This window comes from Rhamphochromis sp. 'chilingali' (genome assembly GCF_963969265.1).
Source record: "Rhamphochromis sp. 'chilingali' genome assembly, chromosome: 15".
Lineage (NCBI taxonomy): Eukaryota > Metazoa > Chordata > Actinopteri > Cichliformes > Cichlidae > Rhamphochromis > Rhamphochromis sp. 'chilingali'.
This window is the reverse complement of record NC_137942.1, coordinates 25,841,857-25,862,543: the sequence shown is the minus strand read 5'-3', so window position 1 is coordinate 25,862,543 and position 20,687 is coordinate 25,841,857. Positions and strand designations below refer to the sequence as shown.

Genomic DNA, 20,687 nt, shown 5'->3' with positions numbered 1-20,687 from the left:
TATTTATATTTCTAATTTGCAATAGCAGTCACCTCAAGACACCTTATATTGTAAGATACAGACCCTACAATATCAGAAAGAAACCCCAACAATCAGACGACGCCCTCTGAACAAGCACTTGGCAACAGTGGGAAGAAAAAACTCCCTTTTAACAGGAAGAAACCTCTGGCAGAACCAGGCTCAGGGAGAGGCTGCCATCCTCTGTGACGGATTTGAGTTGTGGGGCCAGAGACAGGATAAAAGACAATTAATAAAATTGAGGTGTATAAAAACACAGATGTGAAAAGAGGTGAGCCACGAAGAAATGCTAAGTCCATCACAAACCAGCTAAAGCCAAGAAAAGGTGCATTTGTGGATCCAATTTTTTCTTTGCATGGATCTTTTTTAATCTTCATTTGTGGACAGACAAAGAATGAAGATCATGAGCCTCCACAGTTATTTCCACTAAAGGATCGTGTCTGTTTCAAATGAAGTGATGTACGATCAGTGACATTATTTTTTCAGTTGACCCAGATGCTTTTTGCATGTGTCCACCCTTGGTTTCTCTATCTCTTTATTTAGCAATTGCAGTATTTTTCTTGCTATGTTTTTTTAAACGCATTGAGCAGATTTAAATGATCTGTAAGATAATTTCATTCTATTTTTATTTACATTTACACAGCAAACTAAGGATTGTAATTTGCACATCTACCTAAATGTTGAAGTTAGGCGTTTTTTTACATGCATGTGGACAAGTATGCGCATTTCAGTGTATGGATGTGTGTGTATGTGTGTGTGTGTATATATATATATATATATATATATATATATATATATATATATATATATATATATATATATATATATATATATATATATATATATATATATATATATATATATATATATATATATATATATATGAGCAGCTGTGGGCCCTGCGTTTGAACTCTAGCTCACATGGGCAGAGTGAGGGAGGGCTGCAGGGTGAGAAGCCGATAGGAGAGGGGACTGATGCTCGACAAACTCGCCATCTCCCTCTCCCCTTTCATCTCCCTCTCCCAGCATCAAACAACGGACTCTTTCATTCAGGCAACTTTGCAGCAGCCACCCCCAGACCCTCGAGGCCCCCACCCTTTCACGCTGCTTAATTCAATGTTCCGAGAAAAACTCATGATTGGAAAATGACTTCTTCTTTTTTTTTATCCTTCTTGTTTTCCGTATCTCTTCTTAAGCATCGGCCCTCTTCCTCTTCTCCCTGACTCTGGTTTTCTGTCTATCATCAAAACAACTCATGTCCTGTAAACACAAAAGAAGTAAAACCCAGGTCAGCCCTCTCCCAGCGCTGGACTACACAGTGATGGTTCAAACCACTTCCAGTGAGCTTTCACTGCCTGATTCGGTTAAGATGCATGAACATTACATTACGATCACACAAATAATGTTACCATGTTTACTGTTTTGAATGCAGTTGATCAGAAAAGAGAAGAGGCAACTACAATGAAAGTTTGAACCCTGAGTAATAAAGATGTGACGACGTCTTCATTGTATACGCCCTACAGAACCTCCTCTAAAGCTGTATGACTTTAAAAAGATGCTATAAATGTGAACCTGTCATAAAATGTCAAAACATATCCTAGAGTATGTTGAGCAGTGTTTGGTGAATGGGACGTTATCAAACCCTGACATCAATGAGCGAATCTCTGAATGTGTTCACTTTTAGAAAACACTATGAATAGGTTCTGTACAAAATAACTAACACAGGCTACACCAGTCCTGCAATAACACCACCTTTCATTAGAGTTGCACTGGAGTTAATCCAATGTTATGATCATTTTAGAGGCTGTAGTTTATCAGAACTAGTTCTATTTTTATATGCTACCAGGTAATCTCCCAGTTTACATTTATTTAGTATGTGTACAATTAACTAAGGTAAGTAGAATATCTTCAGTTGATATAAAATGGCATCTGTAAAACACGGCAGAGGCACTATCGTGCTTTGGGGCAGCATTTCGGCCTGTGGTGTCAGGGATCTTGTCAAAATTGATTGAATTATGAACACAGAAAAATATCATCAGACTTTGATCCACCGTGCAACCATCTAAAAACTGTCTGATTGGCAGCAGCTTCATTTTCCAGCATGACAATGATGACAAACACACTGTCAGTACAATACAAATAAAAGAAACCAGTCATGGACTGGCCCCAGAGCCCAGACCGCAACATTATTGAAGCAGTGACAGAAAATGGATGAAAAACATCCAACAAATAAAGAGAAGGAAACCTGGAAAACTATTCCTGAAAACGGCTTAAAGAAAGCTGCTTAAGAGAGATCAGAGTGTGTTGAGGAATAAAGGTGGTCATGTCAGATATCAACCTAAAGGTTTGTTAGAATTATACAAACTCTTTTGGGGCGATCGTGGCTCAAGAGTTGGGAGTTCGCCTTGTAATCGGAAGGTTGCCGGTTCGAGCCCCGGCTTGGACAGTCTCCATCGTTGTGTCCTTGGGCAAGACACTTCACCCGTTGCCTACTGGTGGTGGTCAGAGGGTCCAGTGGCGCCAGTGTCCAGCAGTCTCGCCTCTGTCAGTGCGCCCCAGGGCAGCTGTGGCCACAATGTAGCTTGCCATCACCAGTGTGTGAATGGGTGGATGACTGGTTGTGTAAAGCGCTTTGGGGTCCTTAGGGACTAGTGAAGCACTATACAAATACAGGCCATTTACCATTTTGCCTCATGTGCTGTATTTACATACATGTCTGATTGCATGGAAAGGTACGTTAAGTACCTTTTGCATGGTGCCGAATGAGTGGAACTATACAGAATGATTAACTGTAAATTCTACAGTATCAAACTCGCTGCAGTTACTGAGTAAATACACTCCATTACTTTCCATCAATTGTGTTTGCACGTATCTGAAAAGCATGTTGTTGTCCTCAGCCACTAAAATGTCAAGCCAAATAAGTTATTTATTAAGACTTTTGTTTGGTGACCAAGGGTAAAACAGTCTGAGAGAATCATTAAAAAATGAACATTTCAGGAAGAAACATCATTGCTGTGCGATGATGTCCCAAACAGCAACCAGCCAGAAATGCAGCAGAGACATCCAAACAAAGGGGACCCTTGTTCCCCGCTGAATTCTTGAACATCATTTTCTACATTTTCCTGCAAATGACTCAATCTCCACATCCCTCGCCTCTCATTCCGCCCAATTATCATTTTTCAAGTGTGTCCCCTCGTCCTACAGAGATGGGTTGTTTGGGAGTTTCCAGATATTACCATGTGTATATGTAGGGACGTGTAACAGAGCTTTCAAAAATTTAACACACACATATATGTATATATAGGTAGATACACATTATATTGTCTGGTATATGCAGAAACTGGTAGATATTTTTAAAAAATCATAGTAATATGACTGGGTTTTCTTACAGAAGAGACAGATGCAAATGATACAAGGCACCATTGAGGTTAATCTTTCTCTTACTCCTTCTGCATCATCCCTCTTTTTGTACTGCGTCTCTTTTTGCAGTCACAGCTGCAGCTGGGCTCAGCAGGCCATGGATTTATAGGCTTCTCTTGGTGGATACAAAAGGATCATGCGATGCAGCAAACTGCAGCCACAGAATGCATTTATTTCCAATCAATGTGTAAACATTAAAAAGATATTTTCTTATCATTTAATATACAGGCATCTGTTTGGTGACTCACTATGTGCTGCATACTGTTTTACTGTAAGTGGAAGAGGTAAAAGCTTCTGAGCTAACAGCCTATTTTAGTAAAAACAAAAAGAAGCTGCATAAGGGGTTAAACTAATGTCAATAAACAGATGGCTTAATTAATCTATCATGGCAATTGCCAGTTTTCCACTTTTCTTACAGTGATTTCTTTGAGTCTTTTAATATTATGTACCATAGACTAGTTTCTGCAATTTCATCTTATTTTTAAATTGTTGAACTATTTGCCCCACAGTGTTTCAGAGTAGTGAACTCCTCCTCATCTTTTCAAAAGACTCAGCCTGACTGGGAGGCTTTTTTCTTTTTTAAACCACATTGCTAAAAAAAAAAAAAAAGTATCCATAACTCGAAATTTTGAGTTATTTTTTTGAAAAACAGAACTCCGAGTTCTGTTTCTCCAAATTTCTAGTTACTTTTCTCAAAATGTCAAGTTAATAACTCAAAATTTCGAGTTAGCTCTGCCAATCAGTAATCTACGTGAATGAGGTCACTTTCTTGTTACCCGGAAGCATATGGCGCAGAGTAACGCGCACTCAAAACCGGATTGCAAGTACGTTGGCTGATAGTAACGCCATGTGATTCAGCTAATAACACAAGGATTTCATTATTTTTGAAGTCACGATGAAAATACTCAGCAATCTGTGCGTTCATGACTGGATGTAATACTGGTAGCTTAGCTGTAGCATTTGTAGCTGAGGGCTTCAGCTTCCGGGTAACAAGGAAATTACGTCATTCACGTAGATTACTGATTGGCAGCGCGAACTCAAAATTCTGAGTTCTTAACTCGAAATTTTGAGAAAATAACTCGAAATTTAGAGTTATGGGTCCTTTTTTTTTAGTGGCAGAAACGGGCTTCCATACATTGCTGACCTGTTTCCAGTTCATTAAGAGTGAGATGCGGTTGAATTTCCTGGTGCCTTCATGTAATAAACAGCATTTGCCCTTTTCCTGATTTCTTAGGTTTTTGAATGTTTGTTCAATTTAAAATTTTCAGATCGTCCATCAGATTTTAATGTTAGATAACGATAATCTTAGTAAATATAAAATGTAGAGTTTCAATTTGCATTATTTATTTTTATTTATTAAGGGAGGAAAGTAATTGCGTCCTCTTGTTATATCATGACCTTAGCTGACTAAAAATGTTTTTTAGAAAGCTGAACTCAGTTTAACCAGTTACACCCAGGCCACATCTACCACATCACATCTATCAGTCTGGAAAGGGTTACAAAGCCATTTTTAGGCTTTGGGATTTGAGTGAACCGTGGTGATAAGTGTCCAAGAACGCACCAACAACTCATCCAGGAGGTCATAAAATAACCCAGAACAGCATCTAAAGAACTGCAGGCCTCCCTTCCCAGAGTTCATGATTCAACAATAAGAAAGAGACTGGACAAAAATGCCATCCATGAGAAATTTTCTAAGATGAAAACTGATGACCAACAAGAACACAAAGGCTCATCTCACATTTGCCAAAAAACATGTTGATGATTTTGAAGACTTTTGGGAAAATATTCTGTGGCAGATGAAGCAAAAGCTGAATTTTTTGGAAAGTTTGAGTCCCATTACATCTCGTGTAAAACTAACAATTTTTCATAAAAGAACGTCATACCAACAGTCAAACACGGTGATGGTGGTGTGATGGTCTGGGGCTGTTTACTGCTTCAGGACCTGGATGACTTGCTGTAGTTGATTCGGCTTTGTACCAGAAAACGCTGAAGGAGAATGTCCATCCATTAGTTTCTGCTGTAAAGTTCAAGCACAGCAGGTTATGCTGCAGGTCAATGATCCAGACACCAGCTGGCCCACCTCTGAATGGTTTAAAGGAAACACGTTTAGCGTTATGGAGTAGCATAGTCAAAAGTCTGTACTTTAATCTGATTGAGAAGTTTTGGCATGATCTTAAATAGCCTGTTTATGCTGGTAAACACGCCAATGTGGCTGAATTACAACAATTCTGCAAAGAAGAGTGGGCCAAAATTCCTCCACAGTGATGTGAAAGAGTCATTGGCAGCTATCACAAACACTTCATTGCAGTTCTTGCTGCCAAGGGCGGCACAAACTGTTGTTAGGTTTAAAAGGCAGTGACTTTGGCACAGATGGTAAGATAAGACTTGGATAGCTTTTTATTCTTCCCTTAATAACCGAAATCATCATTCAAAAACAGCATTTTGTATTTCCATTGGTTATCTTTGTCTAATATGTAAGTGAGACAAATATGCAAAAAAATAAGAAATCAGGAAGAGGACAAATACTTTTTCACAGTTAATCTGTTAATTTATTATGTTTTTAACGTTGCTGTTTTAGTGACGCCTGTAGCATTCTCTCTGATCTCCTTTTTCTTTTCTTGTCATGTCTCTGTGAGTATTCTCCAGTCTCTGTTTTTGGTATCTGAAGAGAATGGATGCCTGCTCAATCAACTGCAAAACAAATCTTTCTTAGAGCATCAATAAAAATGTTTGTCCAAAATGCACAGCACCATGTTTCAGCACAAACCCCTCTTATACTGTCATACTGTGGAGGCATGATGATTTGGGCTTTTTTGCAGCCACAGTACCCGAGCACCTTGCATTCAGAGTCAACTACAAATTCTTCTGTATAACAAAGTAGGGACGCTTGGCATAACAGGAGAATGATCCTAAGCAGAGCAGCAATACTACAACAGAATGGTTGAAAAAGAAAAGAGTCAAAGTGTTGCAATGACCCAAAGTCCAGGCCTCAACCCAATTAAAAAGCTGCAGTTGCACCTTAGAGAGCTGTAGACAAATGACCTGCCAGCCGGTACAGAAGAGTGGGCCCAAACTGATAAAATCATGCAGAAAATTATTACTTCAAGTTATTGCTGCTAAAAGTGTTTCTAAGATCTACTGGGGTGCACTTAGTTTTTCATAGAACAGTATATGCACTTTGTCAGCATGTGCAGTAGTTTTGTGAAACATGATCAGATCGCTGTGAAGACATTTGTTTTTAAAGCATGCGGTCACCTCTGAATATCCCTCATTTTTGCAGTTGGTGCAGTTTACTGCACAGCAGCTTCTCGCCATTAGCCTGACTCTGTCAGATAAGAAGAGTGTTTCTTTCTGTGCCTCGGTTAACACAACATTTCCCCTCTGAGAGTCATGTGACAGCTGAATTACATTTGTTTGACCTCGCTTTAAGGAGTGAGTGGCTGGATCACGACTGTGCCTAAAAAATATTTAGGTGTGGGAATTTGGACCAGTGTGGTGGCCTGCCACTGCATAGATCCCACTCGCCTTTTGCAAGTGAAAATCTAAAATATGTCCTGGTTCACAAACAAGTGGAATGAGGATTAAAGAATCCCAACAAAGAACAGCCACAGATAACTAAACGGTCCCTCTCTCCATCTCACCTGGGGCCCTTACCCCATTACCCCCACCCACTCCAACACCAGCACTGCATTTCGACCCACACCCCCCACCTCAACCCCCATATATCAATTTCCTTTAGATGTTCCCCCTCACACAATTGGAGTAACTAGAGTCTTGCCTTTTTGCGGGCGGTGGAGAGATGAAGCAGAACACACAATGGCCTATTCATTTAGGTAACAACACACACAAACACACAAACTTTAAGCACATAGACTTTCATGTAAACACATTGTACCCACATATTACACACTCACACAGCATCCCACCTCACTCCCCAGCTGCAGTAAAAGTCCCCCCAACCCATCCAGCCTTACAAACTGGTAGAGAGAACAGGCGCTTTGGTGGTATAGGCACAAAGATTGGATTCACTGGTGGCCAAAGGGAGACGATTTAAACGAAACACAGCTGCAGGAATTTAAGAATGATAGATGAAAGGAAAACATGAGGAAGAATGATAGATTAAATAATTTTTTATTATCTATTTGAAGATCTCTTGATAGTATAAATTGGATGTAACTGATATGCATCACTCCTATAAAATAAACATAAATTGTAAAAGTTCCATTATTTACAGTGTTTGGCTGTGATGTGGGATTACTACAGGCTAGTTTTAATTTGGAGAAACGATCTAATGTGCAGAATGAATAATGATAATGAAATCAGGATAAACTCCCACAAAGTTCTTGGGAAAGCCTCTGAATCCTTACCGATTCCAGCTGCGCCACTGTCTGCCGGACCCTGACCTCTTTAGGGGAATTAAAGAGGAATCCATCAGTATCTTGGTATTATCTCTATTACTCAGACTTGAGTGAATTTGTCAAAAAATATATGAAAAAAAAAACGAGTTGATTACATTTGTAATGACTTAATAACTGCACTATTAACTTTGCACCGGATCCTTCTGCAAGGTTCACTGACCTACTTCAACAGGGGGACACTGAAACACCTGCCGTTTGCTGCACAGGTGCACAAAATAAAGAGAAAACGTGATTAGGGTTAGGTAACGTTCTCAGCATCTGAGACCTGGAGACTTACTGAGTGTGTTACTCTTCTCCAACAGTGGCTGTAACATCTTTCAGAGACCTCAGGACATGTTAAATAAATCTAAACAACCAGATTTTTTGCATTGTTTTTTGTTTAAATGAGCCTTTTAGAAAACAAAAGAAACAGTAATATAGTTTTAGATAAAGGTAAAGTGCACCAAGTAACATGCATGAAAAAAGATTTTTAAATATCTATTTAAATACGAAAAAATACAAAAAATTTATTTAAATACATATTTAAATATGTTAAATGTGTAATCTTTGTGATTTAGTTGACTACCTTAATACAGCTAATAAAGCCTTTATTAACTGGTGCAAATAGCCTGGTGCAAAGTCAGTTCAGTTCACACAACTCCCAAAATAGATATGGTGAACTTATTTATTAAAGAAAATGATCAAACATTTGATATCCCTGTGAACCTCTAAATGTAAGTAAATCTGTCTTGATTTAAATTTTAGTTTCATTTGTATCAACATTTAATGACTTTTAGGATGTTTTATGTCATATTCATTCAGTGGGGTTGTCATCACAACATTGATATTTAAGCATGAACTATGATTATTGTGTCATTTTTGTATATATGATAATAATGTGTATAATTGTGTATTTGCTCTCCTGATATGTTTTTGAACGAGAGCTTTAACGTTACACCAAAATGTATTTTCATTTCGAATTTAATAATTTAAAAAAACAGATGATTAGACTGACAGCATTAGTCTCTTTAATATTATTTTACATTTTATTGACCTCATTGATTGCGAAATGAAAAACTGCAGAAATATAGACGATTCTGAAGGTTTGAATGTGTCTTCATATAATTTTTAAAACCTTATATATTTTAACTTTTGTGCTATTTCTGCGTAGTGATATACTAGGTTATAGACATATAGAAATAACCTGACACTAAAGACGAGACACAGCATGATATGAAATATCTCTGTGTGATAACAATGCTTAATAATTTAGTTCCTACTACTTTAAAAATTCTAAATTAAATGTATTTTCTCCATTTATCATTTGCTTTGTCCTCTAAAGTATGTTTAACACCGCTGTACAAAGCCAAGTTGAGTCTTAGAGACGATGGTCGGCTGTGAGAGGATAGCATGACCCTGCGGCTCTGATGGGGCACACACACACACACACACACACACACACACACACACACACACACACACACACACACACACACACACACACACACACACACACACACTGCCATGGTCACAGGACTGCACCGAGACTTCTCTTTTGACACTGCCAACCCACTAACTGCCGACCTTTAGCTGTCATCCTAAGAGATGTTTTCATGTGTTTGTATCTCCAAGTTTGACTTCGAAAAACATCTTCACATGACAAAAGGACTTTTATCATTTGGGCCTGTTTGGGTATACATTCATGTTGGGAAATATGAATCGCCCACTGACTGCTTCAGTGCAGGAAAGTACAAGAAACTGCTAAAATGCAGTAAAACGACATCCCTAAGAATAAGAATAAAAGATGAGCCATCATGAAATGTACATTCCAGAAACAACAGTGTTTCCACTGTGGCGTTTTCGGTGTAAGAATCTCGACATTATATAGGGGATCGTTTCAGTTCACTAGAAAGCTTTTAAAATATTTTTCTAACAGATTTCAGGATGTTATTCAGCAAAAATTGCCCTAATAAAGTTTTTAAATCTAATATGACTTACTTTTTAACTACTTTAATAAAATATATTACTTACGAAAACAATTTAAATAATACAAATAAAGTATTACAATTATTATGATACAAATAATTCTTTCATTTTAAAATGTTATTTTAATTATTTAACCTTTGACGTTTTCCAATAAGAAAATATTAACCGTCTCCAAGACGAAGCCTTGGACAGTAAATACATGTAAGAGAAGAATTCATGATGGTTATGAAAAAGCCACAATGAGCTCTCCCAAGGCAGTCTGTTTAGAAAGACTCGGTGCATATGTGTATCGCACAATGAATGTCTGTTTTTCTGAATGCTTAATCTATTTCTTTGCTTAATTGAATTTCTCTCTAAACGAAGTGCGCATAATGTCAAGCCATCCATCACCAGGCTATCCGAAGCGCTGGAAGGGCAACATTTTCGTACGAGAAAATAAAAACTAGTCTCATCTTTTCCCAGAAAGACGCCAACACAAAATAGTTCTTAAAAAATTTGTATATCAAAATTATGTAGCTGCCTTTTGTTCTTTATTGCTTCAGAATCAAAATTGTGGTTCAAACATTAAAAAAATGACGCAAATTTCAGAAACCAGCGCATTTTCACAACCATCTCTCTTCCAGAAATTACATAAATTGACGTTTATGGTCTCACACAGAAGTATTTAGCTCTTGTAGAGAAAGGGGCTATATTTTGGGGCTCTTCGCCCCCATTAGCATCATTTCACAAACACAAGCCAAAGCACTCACGTCAACCCGAGGCCGGGCCGCAAATCCTCAGCTGCACAGGAGGGGTGGGGAATCCCGGAGTGTCTCTCTCCGCAGGTCCTCGATTTACAGCTTCAGGAGCCGGGAAGTCCCAGCACAGCTCCCCGGGTTGTGTCCTCGGCGCTCCTGGAGCATTTTTTCCCTTATATGCCACAGACTGAGACTCGGACAAAGAGTGGCGGTAGATGGGGGAGACACAAGCGTTTTCCACAATTTTCTTTTCTTTTTTTTTTATAGACACAGAACTGCTTTTTGTCCCACAGTTCTTTTTTTTTTAATTTAAGGGAGAAGAGGGTGCTCGTTTTGATCACATGATTACAATTCACCTGAGATAGAAAAAAAGAAGAAGAAGAAGAAAACAAAGGGAGCAAAGAAAGGAGGGGAACCGGGGGAATGAAAGAGGCAACACAGAGATTCACTCGTGGTTAGGATTCCCTTATCACAGTCAGCATTCATGGATAATGAAAAAAAGTGGTGATTTTTGGACTGGGGGCCGGTGTGTCGCATGGCGGGGATACAAGGGGTCATTGTTGCGAGGAACAGCGCTGGTGGTTGTATCCGTGCGGCCAGTTACGTCCCCTCGCCGTCTCTCCTTTCTGCTTACCAGCACTGTTTGGTTTGAAACGCGCGCTCTCTCTCAGTTAGAGGCGCTGATGCAATTATGAAATCCACACGAGATGCAGCACAAACTGCACGAGCTCTGAAATTGGCGCTAACACCTGTGACTCAATCTGGCTAAAATTAAACACGTTAAGCGGTTTGGATCGTTTTATACTAGGCCAAAAAGGTGCCCATTTTATATCCGTTTCATAAGACATGCCTGAATGTGTTGTGGGTTAATTTGTGTTTGTAAACGTAAGCTCCCTATGCGTTGAAGTAAAAGTCAGAGAATATTGCTATATTTCTTTCTTTCTAAACCAAGTGCGCAACTGGTGCGTAAAACCTGCCATTTCCAAACTTATTTGAGGCCTGCATCGCAGAGCGCGTTTAAGTACCGGGTCTCTTTCTGCTCACAAGGCCAAGACTGACGCCCATTTCTTCTCTTAGTAAATAATCCGGACTCGGATCTGTCAGTGCTGTCTGTGAGCATGTTCTGAAATGAAAAACCCCTTCTCCATAGCCACTGTGTTATATAAAGGAGGAAATTTTCTCTCACTCCTTTTCCCCGAAAAAAGCAATGTACAGGATTGAGGCTTCAATGTAGATGTTTCAGACAGTAAATTAAAGATTCTTTTTTAGATAATAATAATAATAATAATAATAATAATAATAATAATAATAATAATAATAAAGCTGGTTTCCCTGCCAAAATTAATACCCAAACACAGATAGCCCAATATCACCTTTATCGTCTTATCATTATTGGTGTGATGAAACTATGCATCTCCCAAAGTAAAATAATTAGAAATGGGTGCTCATGTACCCAATTACTCTGTTTAACGTAATAAAAAAATACAAATGGTGCGATGGGTCTGGATAGATAGACAGATAGAGGGAGAGGATGTTAAGGAGCTAGAGAGAGAGAGAGTCCCCGGCCAATCAGAGAGCTCAGAGTCTGCGCCCGTATATGTGCGCTGGTCCTTTAAGATCTCTCCTCCGCATCTTTTTCATTTTTTTCTCTCGGGCGCGTACAAGGAGCTCTTTAAGCCCTGGTACAGACACACAGAGCAAGCATTCATACTCGGGCGGCGCGAGCGAGGGGGCTGGGGAGCGAGCGTCACTTTGGAAACTCGGACGGGAACTCACGGATTCTCGTGCTAAACCGACGACCTCCTTTTCCTCATTACTGAAGTAAGGCGCTTAGCATTTCCAACTCTTTCCTCTCTACAGCTGCTGCTGCTCTCACTCTGCCGTTTGATTATTTCTTTTCGTCAGAGTCCGAAACTCAGACTTATCATGCACTCTTACCTTTCATAAACATGGATCATTGTTTAGTTATTTATGGTGGGGTTTTTTTTTGGGGTTTTTTTGTTGTTTTTTGTTTGTTATTTTAGCCACCACAATGATTCTGTTAAACCATGTGAGAATAGTCCTGCTGCCAAAAGTTAACGATGTTGTAGGGCTACAGTAATATCACCTCTCCTCTTTTCAACAAGTGCTGCGAAGTTTTCCAGCCGATTTGTGTTGTGGTTAAAGTTTCATGTGCCGATCGTCATAATTTATTTGGTCTTCAAGTGTTTTCCCCCTTTATTTTCTTCAGGATTTCATCATTAATTAAAGAAAAGTGCACAACAAGCGCAACAAAGGAGACTGCCAGAACTAAAGGCGATTTATGACTCTACACTTTTACACACGTATTAAAAAGTCAGATTATCCCCCATATTTAATCGAGTTATATTTCGGTATCTGGCAGACACTTAATCTTTAGATTATGAACAACAGGCCCTTTTTTTCAAAACCAAATGAAAGCCAGATTTCTGGCAAGTCGGGTGTTGAGTGTTAGTTCAGTGGGTAGCCCACAGTAAATATCCTCAGTAATGTAATAACACGCGTTATCTAAAGGGTGGGTCGAACGCAGTTAAGCTGTTATCAAATAAATTCAGCGATATCTGTTGTTCTGCTGCACATCGGTAGATGGGTCCAGTTGATTTTTTTATTGGCTTTTCCACTGATTTGATCTTGGTTTGATCTGCTAAAGAAAAAACATACTTAACCAATTGCTCGGTGGCGAAAGCAAATGATCCCCGCTCGGTCAGGTGACGCTGCTTGTTTCATTCTTAAGAAACAACGAAAAGGCACCGATGGTGTTCGTTGTTTCGTAAGAATGAAACAAGCAGCATGTACTACAAACACAAGAGACGCGCGCGTAAATGCGCTTTCCTCAACAGTTTACGCACACAGACCTTTAGAGATGTGATGACAGCCCGCGACGTGCCCTTGCAGACCAGGTGGCAACCGAGCATCAAAATACGCTTCGGACAGATGGGGAAGCTGCACCAGCCGCTCTGTTGGAAACGAATACAATTCCTAACATCCAATTAGATGTTAGGCTAATTAAAAGCTGGTGTTGGAAACATGTATTTAGAGTCACAGCGCTCACAAATGTAATTTGAACTCCTGTGCCGTTTGTAAAATTATAGATTTGGTTAATTAATTATAAGTGCGCACAGCAAACGAACCGCCAGGAAATGCAGAACATTGATTCGGACATGTAGTGTGCTGCATGATTACGAAAAACTGTAAACGTATTAAAAAAGAAATATGAGGGAAGCGGGGCGTTGAGAGGCCAACCTTTAAAAAAAACAAAAACAAAAACGACCAGAGCGATTTTCTAAATAGAAAACAAATAATCGGACTGCGTGTTGCTCTTTTCCATGAAGTTTAGGACGCAAACTTCCAGACAGGCTGTTGATTTAATGGACAAAACGAGGACAACTTTAAACCTGCCCCTGTTTAACAAGCTAATTTACAGGAGTGCCCACACACACACACACACACACACACACACACACACACACACACACACACACACACACACACACACCACACACACACAAGGGGGGGGGGGGGTATGTTTCCAGCGGCATGATGTATTTATTCAAGAACCACGCGGTATAAATCCGACTTTTGTGCTGCTGTGGTCTCCTATCATTCCAACACATTTTCTCCGGGGAGCTTGCAATAACTGTAAAACAGTAGCTTGTTTTGGGAGCCGAGGCCCGGACCTGCAGGGGGGATGTGCGCTATAGAGGGCCACAAATATACACATATAGGCATAGTTTCACATATCGTGATATCGTGTTGAGTATTTATGTGGGGTTAATGCTTTCAGATTCAGGACGTTTAGCATCTTAATGCTGGATTCGAAAAGAACAGAAAGTTTTGCTAAATCGTGGCCAACCGTACCCAAATCCGCTGCCGCTCTACCTCTGATTTATTAAGCTGATGCTCCTCATCCCTCTGCTGTTTCAGGTCCTCGCTGTTGGATCTCGATCGCGGGATAAACGGAGGAGAGAAGGAAGGTGTAGTCAGGAGGGAAGTAAGAGCGGGTGAGTTTGGCGGAGAGAGTTGCGCAATAGCAGGTAAACTGGGGTCCAAGGTGCGCATCGAGCCGCCTATGATACCAACAACACGGATGGAAAGAACTTTAATGTGGAATCCTCACAGAGTTTTGCAACGGAGGCTGAGAGTAGAGACAGACTGGCAGTTTATATTATAACTTAGATGAGGCCAGAGAGACAGCCGACCCTCCGTGCGTAAACTGCAGAGCTACACAGAAACAAGAACCAGACAGGTAGAGCTGAGCATTTAAGAACAGCTTTTTACATCCTCTGCGCGCCTGGAGGCTTGTGTGAAGGACGATGTCCAGAGAGGAGCAGAGCTTTTCAGAGGTTGAGCTCAGCCCAGGGATGTCTGACGACAGCCGCTCCCTGTCACCGGGTCATTCCTCCGGGGCCGCTGTTGCTGGGGACTCGCCTCTCCACGGGCAGCAGCATCAGCCGCAGCTGGTCGGGCTGGACGACGCGTCGGCGGGTTGCTCCTCCGTCAAATCCGACGACGAGGACGACCGCTTCCCCGCGGGAATCCGCGACGCTGTGAGCCAGGTGCTCAAGTGCTACGACTGGACCCTCGTGCCCATGCCCGTTCGCGTAAGCAGCGGAAGCAAGAACAAACAGCACGTGAAGAGGCCAATGAACGCCTTCATGGTGTGGGCGCAGGCGGCGCGGAGGAAACTGGCCGACCAACACCCGCACCTGCACAACGCGGAGCTCAGCAAGACCCTGGGGAAGCTCTGGAGGTGAGCAGGCCGGTTGCTTATAGTCCGTCTTAAGGCCCACTTTAAAATCCCGAAAACGTCTGGCTCTCACACACAGTAAATTGAATAATAAATTTAGGTGAATTCTCGTTCCACCAAACAAGAAAGAGACGATTAAGCTTTGACAGATTAAAATGTCCCGAATAAACAGCCACATGAACACCACCGCTCAAGGGTCACAGCTTAAGTAGCTACTCCAGGAATAATTGAATCAGACACTGAAGACTTTTTATCAAAAATGAACACACGCGCGCGCGCACACACACGTTAGTTATAGTTACAGAGGCATCATCTCAATAAACCGAAACATATCAGCTCAAACACATCAAACACACGTTTCTATTTCAGCTTCTGCAGGCTCACAGAGAGGCCACTGTATATTCACCACTTTGACTCGTGTGATTTAGTGCACACCCTCCACTTAATGTTCTTAAAGTCGAATACAATGAAAACCAACACAGTTATAACGTGTTTGAAAAAAATGCCTCGCTCTGTTTTACACGTGATATTATCTGTGATATGTTTCCTGAAAAAAAGAAGAAGTATTTTTAGACTATTAGGAGGCAGCTCAGTCTTCTTTCCCGCTTTAGGCCACAGTTCACCAGTTGAGCAGCTCTTGTTTTTTGGTGCAGTGAGTGCGCCCTGGTCACATGTTTCTGAATCCTGGCTAATTCAATTCACTGTTTTAATTCCTGGGAAACATTAGCTGGAAGGAGTTCCCCCCTGGCAAAGTTCATTTAAAGTACATTCAAAGTTTAAGAAGAAGAATGATCTAGCCTTTTTTTATAGTTAATAAACTTACAGTTCCCTAATATTCTGAGTCTTTCATTGCTTCATTTGCTTACAGAAAACCTGCACTTCTTTCATTTCAACCTTCTGTCAGGCAGGCACTGGAGAGTCTTTCCTTCTTGGTTGCTGACTTCTTCAGATTGCTCATTATTTCTTACCAAGAAGGACAGAAAAGGTTAAATGCATTACCTTGCAGGGATCATATTAATTTGATAAAGACTTGACCTTGGGCTCAGTCAGTAGTAGTTAATTGACCCACAAACACGATGAACAGGGAGGCTGAGGAGGGTCAGGGTTTTCTCATGCCACTCCTGTCAGGGGTGTAATAGTAGGAGCTCAGTCCCATGTTGCAGACAGGATGCAACTTTGGGCTGTATCATTTCATTAGAGTTTGGCAGTCAGAAGCCGCTGGCAGGAGTGACATTAGATGCAGCTGTGGAGATGTAGCAAATGAAACTATTGCTGCTAACAAAGGAAAATATGTCATCCTGGCAGGGTTGATAGAAATATGATATGAAGGATTAGCAATTATTTAAACACATAACTGAAGATAGGGGACAGACAACATGCCCCCCCCCCCCCCCCCAAAAAAAAGGAAACCAAAAACCCAAACAAACAAAAAACAAAAAAGTATTGTTAATGTTTTTATAAGACAGAAAGTGGTAACATTATTGGGTGTTAAAGAGCATTTCAGAGGAGTAAAGAGAGGCTTTTGGAATCACTTCTTCCTACTCTGGGATCAAATTCATTCCTTTAACTCTTAATCAACCTTAAATCAGTTCACAGTGAAACATGAACTGATTTAAGGTTCAGAAATCCAGATTTATCTCGTTATGAAATTGAAATGGAAAACAAAAAAAAAAAAGAAAGAAAGAAAAAAAGCCCCGAAACTCTTCAGCATCTGAAATCCTACACCAAGGAAGAATTGGAAAACATTCAGGTTCCAAAACTGGAACAATCAGTCTCCTCGGTTTCTAATTCTTACAAAGTGTTGGTCAGAGATGAGGTGTGTTCTCTGAGGTGCTCGGTCATCCAGCTTCACGGGAGTGTGAAGTGCTTAAATCAAAGATGAGGTAACAAAGCAAACCAGTAAATTATTTCTGTTGCTGGCTCATTCAAAATGAGCGTATTCTTCAAAATCCAAATATTTTACCCTTTCAGCATTTATCATACTGTCTTTCTACACATTTCAAATAAATCTAAGGTTTTAATCATTTGCAAATCACTGCCAGTCATAAAGGTTTATTCTTTTTTATTCTATGGTCTTTTTGCACCATCCTGTAGAATATGTACTGTATTCAACAGGAAAAAAAGTGACTATGGATCTTCGTAACTTAAACGATCAAATTTACCATTTTTCCCCCCCTGAGGCTTCTTAATGAGAGTGACAAGCGACCCTTCATTGAGGAGGCAGAGAGGCTGAGGAAGCAGCACAAAAAGGACTACCCTGACTACAAGTATCAGCCGCGACGCCGCAAGAATGGGAAGATTGGTTCTGGGTCAGGAAGCGAGGCTGAAGGCCATTTGGAGGGTGAGGTCATCTACAGCCAGTACCACTACAAAGGCACCCACCTGGAAGTGGCCTACAGTGGGGGAGCCGGGTCCCCTCTGGCAGATGGGCATCACCCTTATGCTGTAGGTGGGCTGCCGGCTCCCGCCCGCTACTCCACTGTTATGCCTGAGTCCACTGAACATGATGACACACGCTTAGGTAATTGTCTGTGAATCTGCAGGGCAAACGAGCTGTAACTGCTTTCTCTTTTGCCACAGGTCAGAGCCACAGTCCTCCAACACCTCCCACTACTCCCAAGACCGAGCCTCAGTCTGCAAAGGCAGGAGATGGTAAGAGGGAGGGAGCCGGGAACGGGACTTCTCGTGGTACAATGGGAGCGGAAGGAAGCTCAGGTGCTGCGGGGTCTGGGAAACCTCATATCGACTTTGGTAACGTGGACATTGGTGAGATGAGTCATGAGGTAATGGCTAATATGGAGCCGTTTGATGTCAATGAGTTTGATCAGTACCTTCCCCCTAATGGGCACCCAGGGGTTGGGCCGAGTGCGGGGGCTGCAGGAACCACAACAGCTACTCCGGCCTTTCCGTACGCCTATGGGATCTCCTCAGCTCTGGCAGCGGCCAGTGGACACTCAGCAGCCTGGCTCTCCAAGCAGCAGCAGCAGCCGCCACAGCAACACCATGGCTCCCCTCTGAGCTCAGATCCCTCCAAAGCCCAGATTAAGAGTGAGGCCGGAGGTGCTGCGGGTCACTTTGTGGAAGCAGCTTCAGCAGGTTCCCACGTCACTTACACCCCCCTCAGCCTTCCTCACTACAGCTCTGCCTTCCCCTCGTTGGCCTCAAGAGCTCAGTTTGCAGAATACGCCGACCACCAGGGCTCGGGGTCATACTACGCCCATTCGAGCCAGGCTCCGGGGTTGTACTCCGCCTTTTCTTACATGGGGCCTTCCCAGAGGCCTTTGTACACTGCCATCACTGACTCAGCCAGCGTATCGCAGTCGCACAGCCCCACACACTGGGAACAGCCTGTCTACACAACGCTGTCGCGGCCATGACAGATAACGAGACCAGAGCGTGCCGGTGCAGGTTCAGCCCCAACGCCAGACCAGAGGAGCAGAGACAGCAGCAGCAGCAAGAGTCGCGCTGGTGGTGTCAGAGTCGAACGAGATCTGGTCTGGGGGGAGTGGGCAGGCACTGGGGGATGCGTCTGGGGAGGCAGAAGGGGGGAAACACCATTCTGCTCTTGCCCAGATGAAAACATGCTGTCACAGCCTGAGGATGAGCTTGGAGCGTGGTGCTTTTGAGGAGCGGTCGATCATTTGCGGCACTCGGTGGAGGAGTCAGAGTTCAATACATCGATAATGCAAATAAGTAAAATAAAATAAAAATCACCCACCCAACGCCACCAGCAGCACCACAGCAAAGCCTTTGGCACTTCTGGCTGTGTTCATGGGTGGTATGAGATCACGTACTTGTCATCGTGTATCGCAGCAGTCCACAACGCCACGGGCAAACGGAGGGGTCAGAGGTGACAGGGACACAGCGAGAAAAAAGCAAGACTTCGATCTGTGAGCGCGACAAAGGAGACAAATTCATTTTACCCGAGATGTTTGTTTTAACGCCAGGAGAACGGAGTGCCAAACTATTTGCCGGCCTTTCACTTCTCAGGCTTGACTGACCTTTTGTCAAACAAACGTTAGCCTTGTATTCCTTTCGAAAGTCAACACAACAAATACTCACGACATACTGTCCTCTCAGAGCCACAGTCGTCCCTTTTTGAATTCAATTTGTTTATGCTGTGTTCACTTAAAATGCCTTTGTACACTCGACAAATGGGCACGGAGGGGAAAAAATGCCATAAATCCATGCTGTGCTTTTGTTAACTGAAGTGTATATTTAGCTTATTGGGTGTACTTGAAGTTGCAAATGTACTTATGTCGATACACACAAACATGACCAAAGTTTTGAGACCAAAACCTGTACTTTTTATAAAGAAGAAACTGTTCTTTTAAAAGAAAGTTTCTCCCAACATAACATTCAAAGCTACCTTACATTTTGTGGCCAATTAGTGTTTTGTTTTTTTGTTTTTTTTCTTAGCTTTGACTCAATTCAAAATGCAATCGTGTCAAAAACTTCCTTTAAGTTTGTAGCACAAAGGCACTGACTCATGATGAAAGGCAGTTCTATTCATCTGCTGATAATCCATTATCACTCAGTGTTTCATGACAAAATCCTTAACAGAAACGTACTTGTTGTTTTAACAACGTGCTGTGTTTACTGTACTGTTTAAAATGACTTTTTGCCATTGTTATCCACTGAAAGTCTACAGCACTGCCTTTGTCTGTTGTTTTGTTTGGTTGAGTGTGAGACAAAATGATCTTTTGATTATAGTTTAAAAAGTTACATTGTAAATAATGCCAACACTGAGAAACAATTTCCAGGCACTGAATGTTTTAACGCAGCCTGATGTCAAATAGAAAATGTGCCTTGTCCTTATTATGACTTTACTACTAACAGCTTTTGTATCAGTACTTACCTTTTGATGATTACTTACCATCTTTATTTACACGTTATACCTGTTATTTCTCTTCCCTACATCCCGCATTCTTCTTCACTGCTTCTCAAATATATCTGCATTTTAAATATCTTAACCTATATCTGCAAAAGAGCTAAACTGAATTTCTTTGTTTTATACGTAATGTATATCGGTACTGCACACATGTGGACCATATGCATGCACCACAGCTCAGGCAGAGCTCAAAGTCAGTTTTACTTTAACCAATTACCTCCAGCATAAGAGTTAAGCTTACATTCTCATTGCTACTATATATGTGTGTGTGAGCTATGGGTAGTGTTTTTAATTCCACATTTATTTATGATTTGGTTTCATGTTTGCGTGCACATCCTTTCTCTCAATTTCTCATTTGAGCATTTCACATTTCTTGTGTAACTGCGTCTGAATAACAGCAGGTGTGAAAGCCTGAACACGATGATGATGATGATGACTTTGTATTCTGACGTGAAATAAAGCTTTGTTATTTC

At 41.3% G+C, this 20,687-nt stretch overlaps 1 protein-coding gene and 1 long non-coding RNA gene across 2 annotated transcripts in view; one reads left to right on the top strand and one right to left on the bottom strand.

Moving 5' to 3' along the window:
• The window catches only part of LOC308410710, a 30,017-nt gene extending 18,261 nt beyond the window's left edge, over positions 1-11,756 (bottom strand). The window contains exon 1 of the long non-coding RNA XR_013974229.1: positions 10,571-11,756. This is a non-coding gene — a long non-coding RNA (uncharacterized lncRNA). The remainder of the gene's footprint in view (positions 1-10,570) is intronic.
• Positions 11,757-12,190: 434 nt separating this feature from the next.
• LOC308410699 (transcription factor SOX-10-like) lies at positions 12,191-20,687 on the top strand. The gene is made up of 4 exons (XM_080904251.1): positions 12,191-12,379; positions 14,501-15,326; positions 17,504-17,664; positions 17,904-20,687. The coding sequence occupies exons 2-4, from the start codon at positions 14,890-14,892 to the stop codon at positions 18,698-18,700; spliced, it is 1,395 nt and encodes a 464-aa protein (XP_080760377.1). The 5' UTR covers positions 12,191-12,379; positions 14,501-14,889; the 3' UTR covers positions 18,701-20,687.

Bases quoted from the DNA above. Each gene is read 5' to 3' on its own strand.
- LOC308410699 (XM_080904251.1), top strand. From the start codon at position 14,890: ATGTCCAGAGAGGAGCAGAGCTTTTCAGAGGTTGAGCTCAGCCCAGGG. The intron at 15,327-17,503 runs GTGAGCAGGCCG...TCCCCCCCTGAG, and splicing joins ACCCTGGGGAAGCTCTGGAG to GCTTCTTAATGAGAGTGACA. The intron at 17,665-17,903 runs GTGAGGTCATCT...CTTTTGCCACAG, and splicing joins GGCTGAAGGCCATTTGGAGG to GTCAGAGCCACAGTCCTCCA.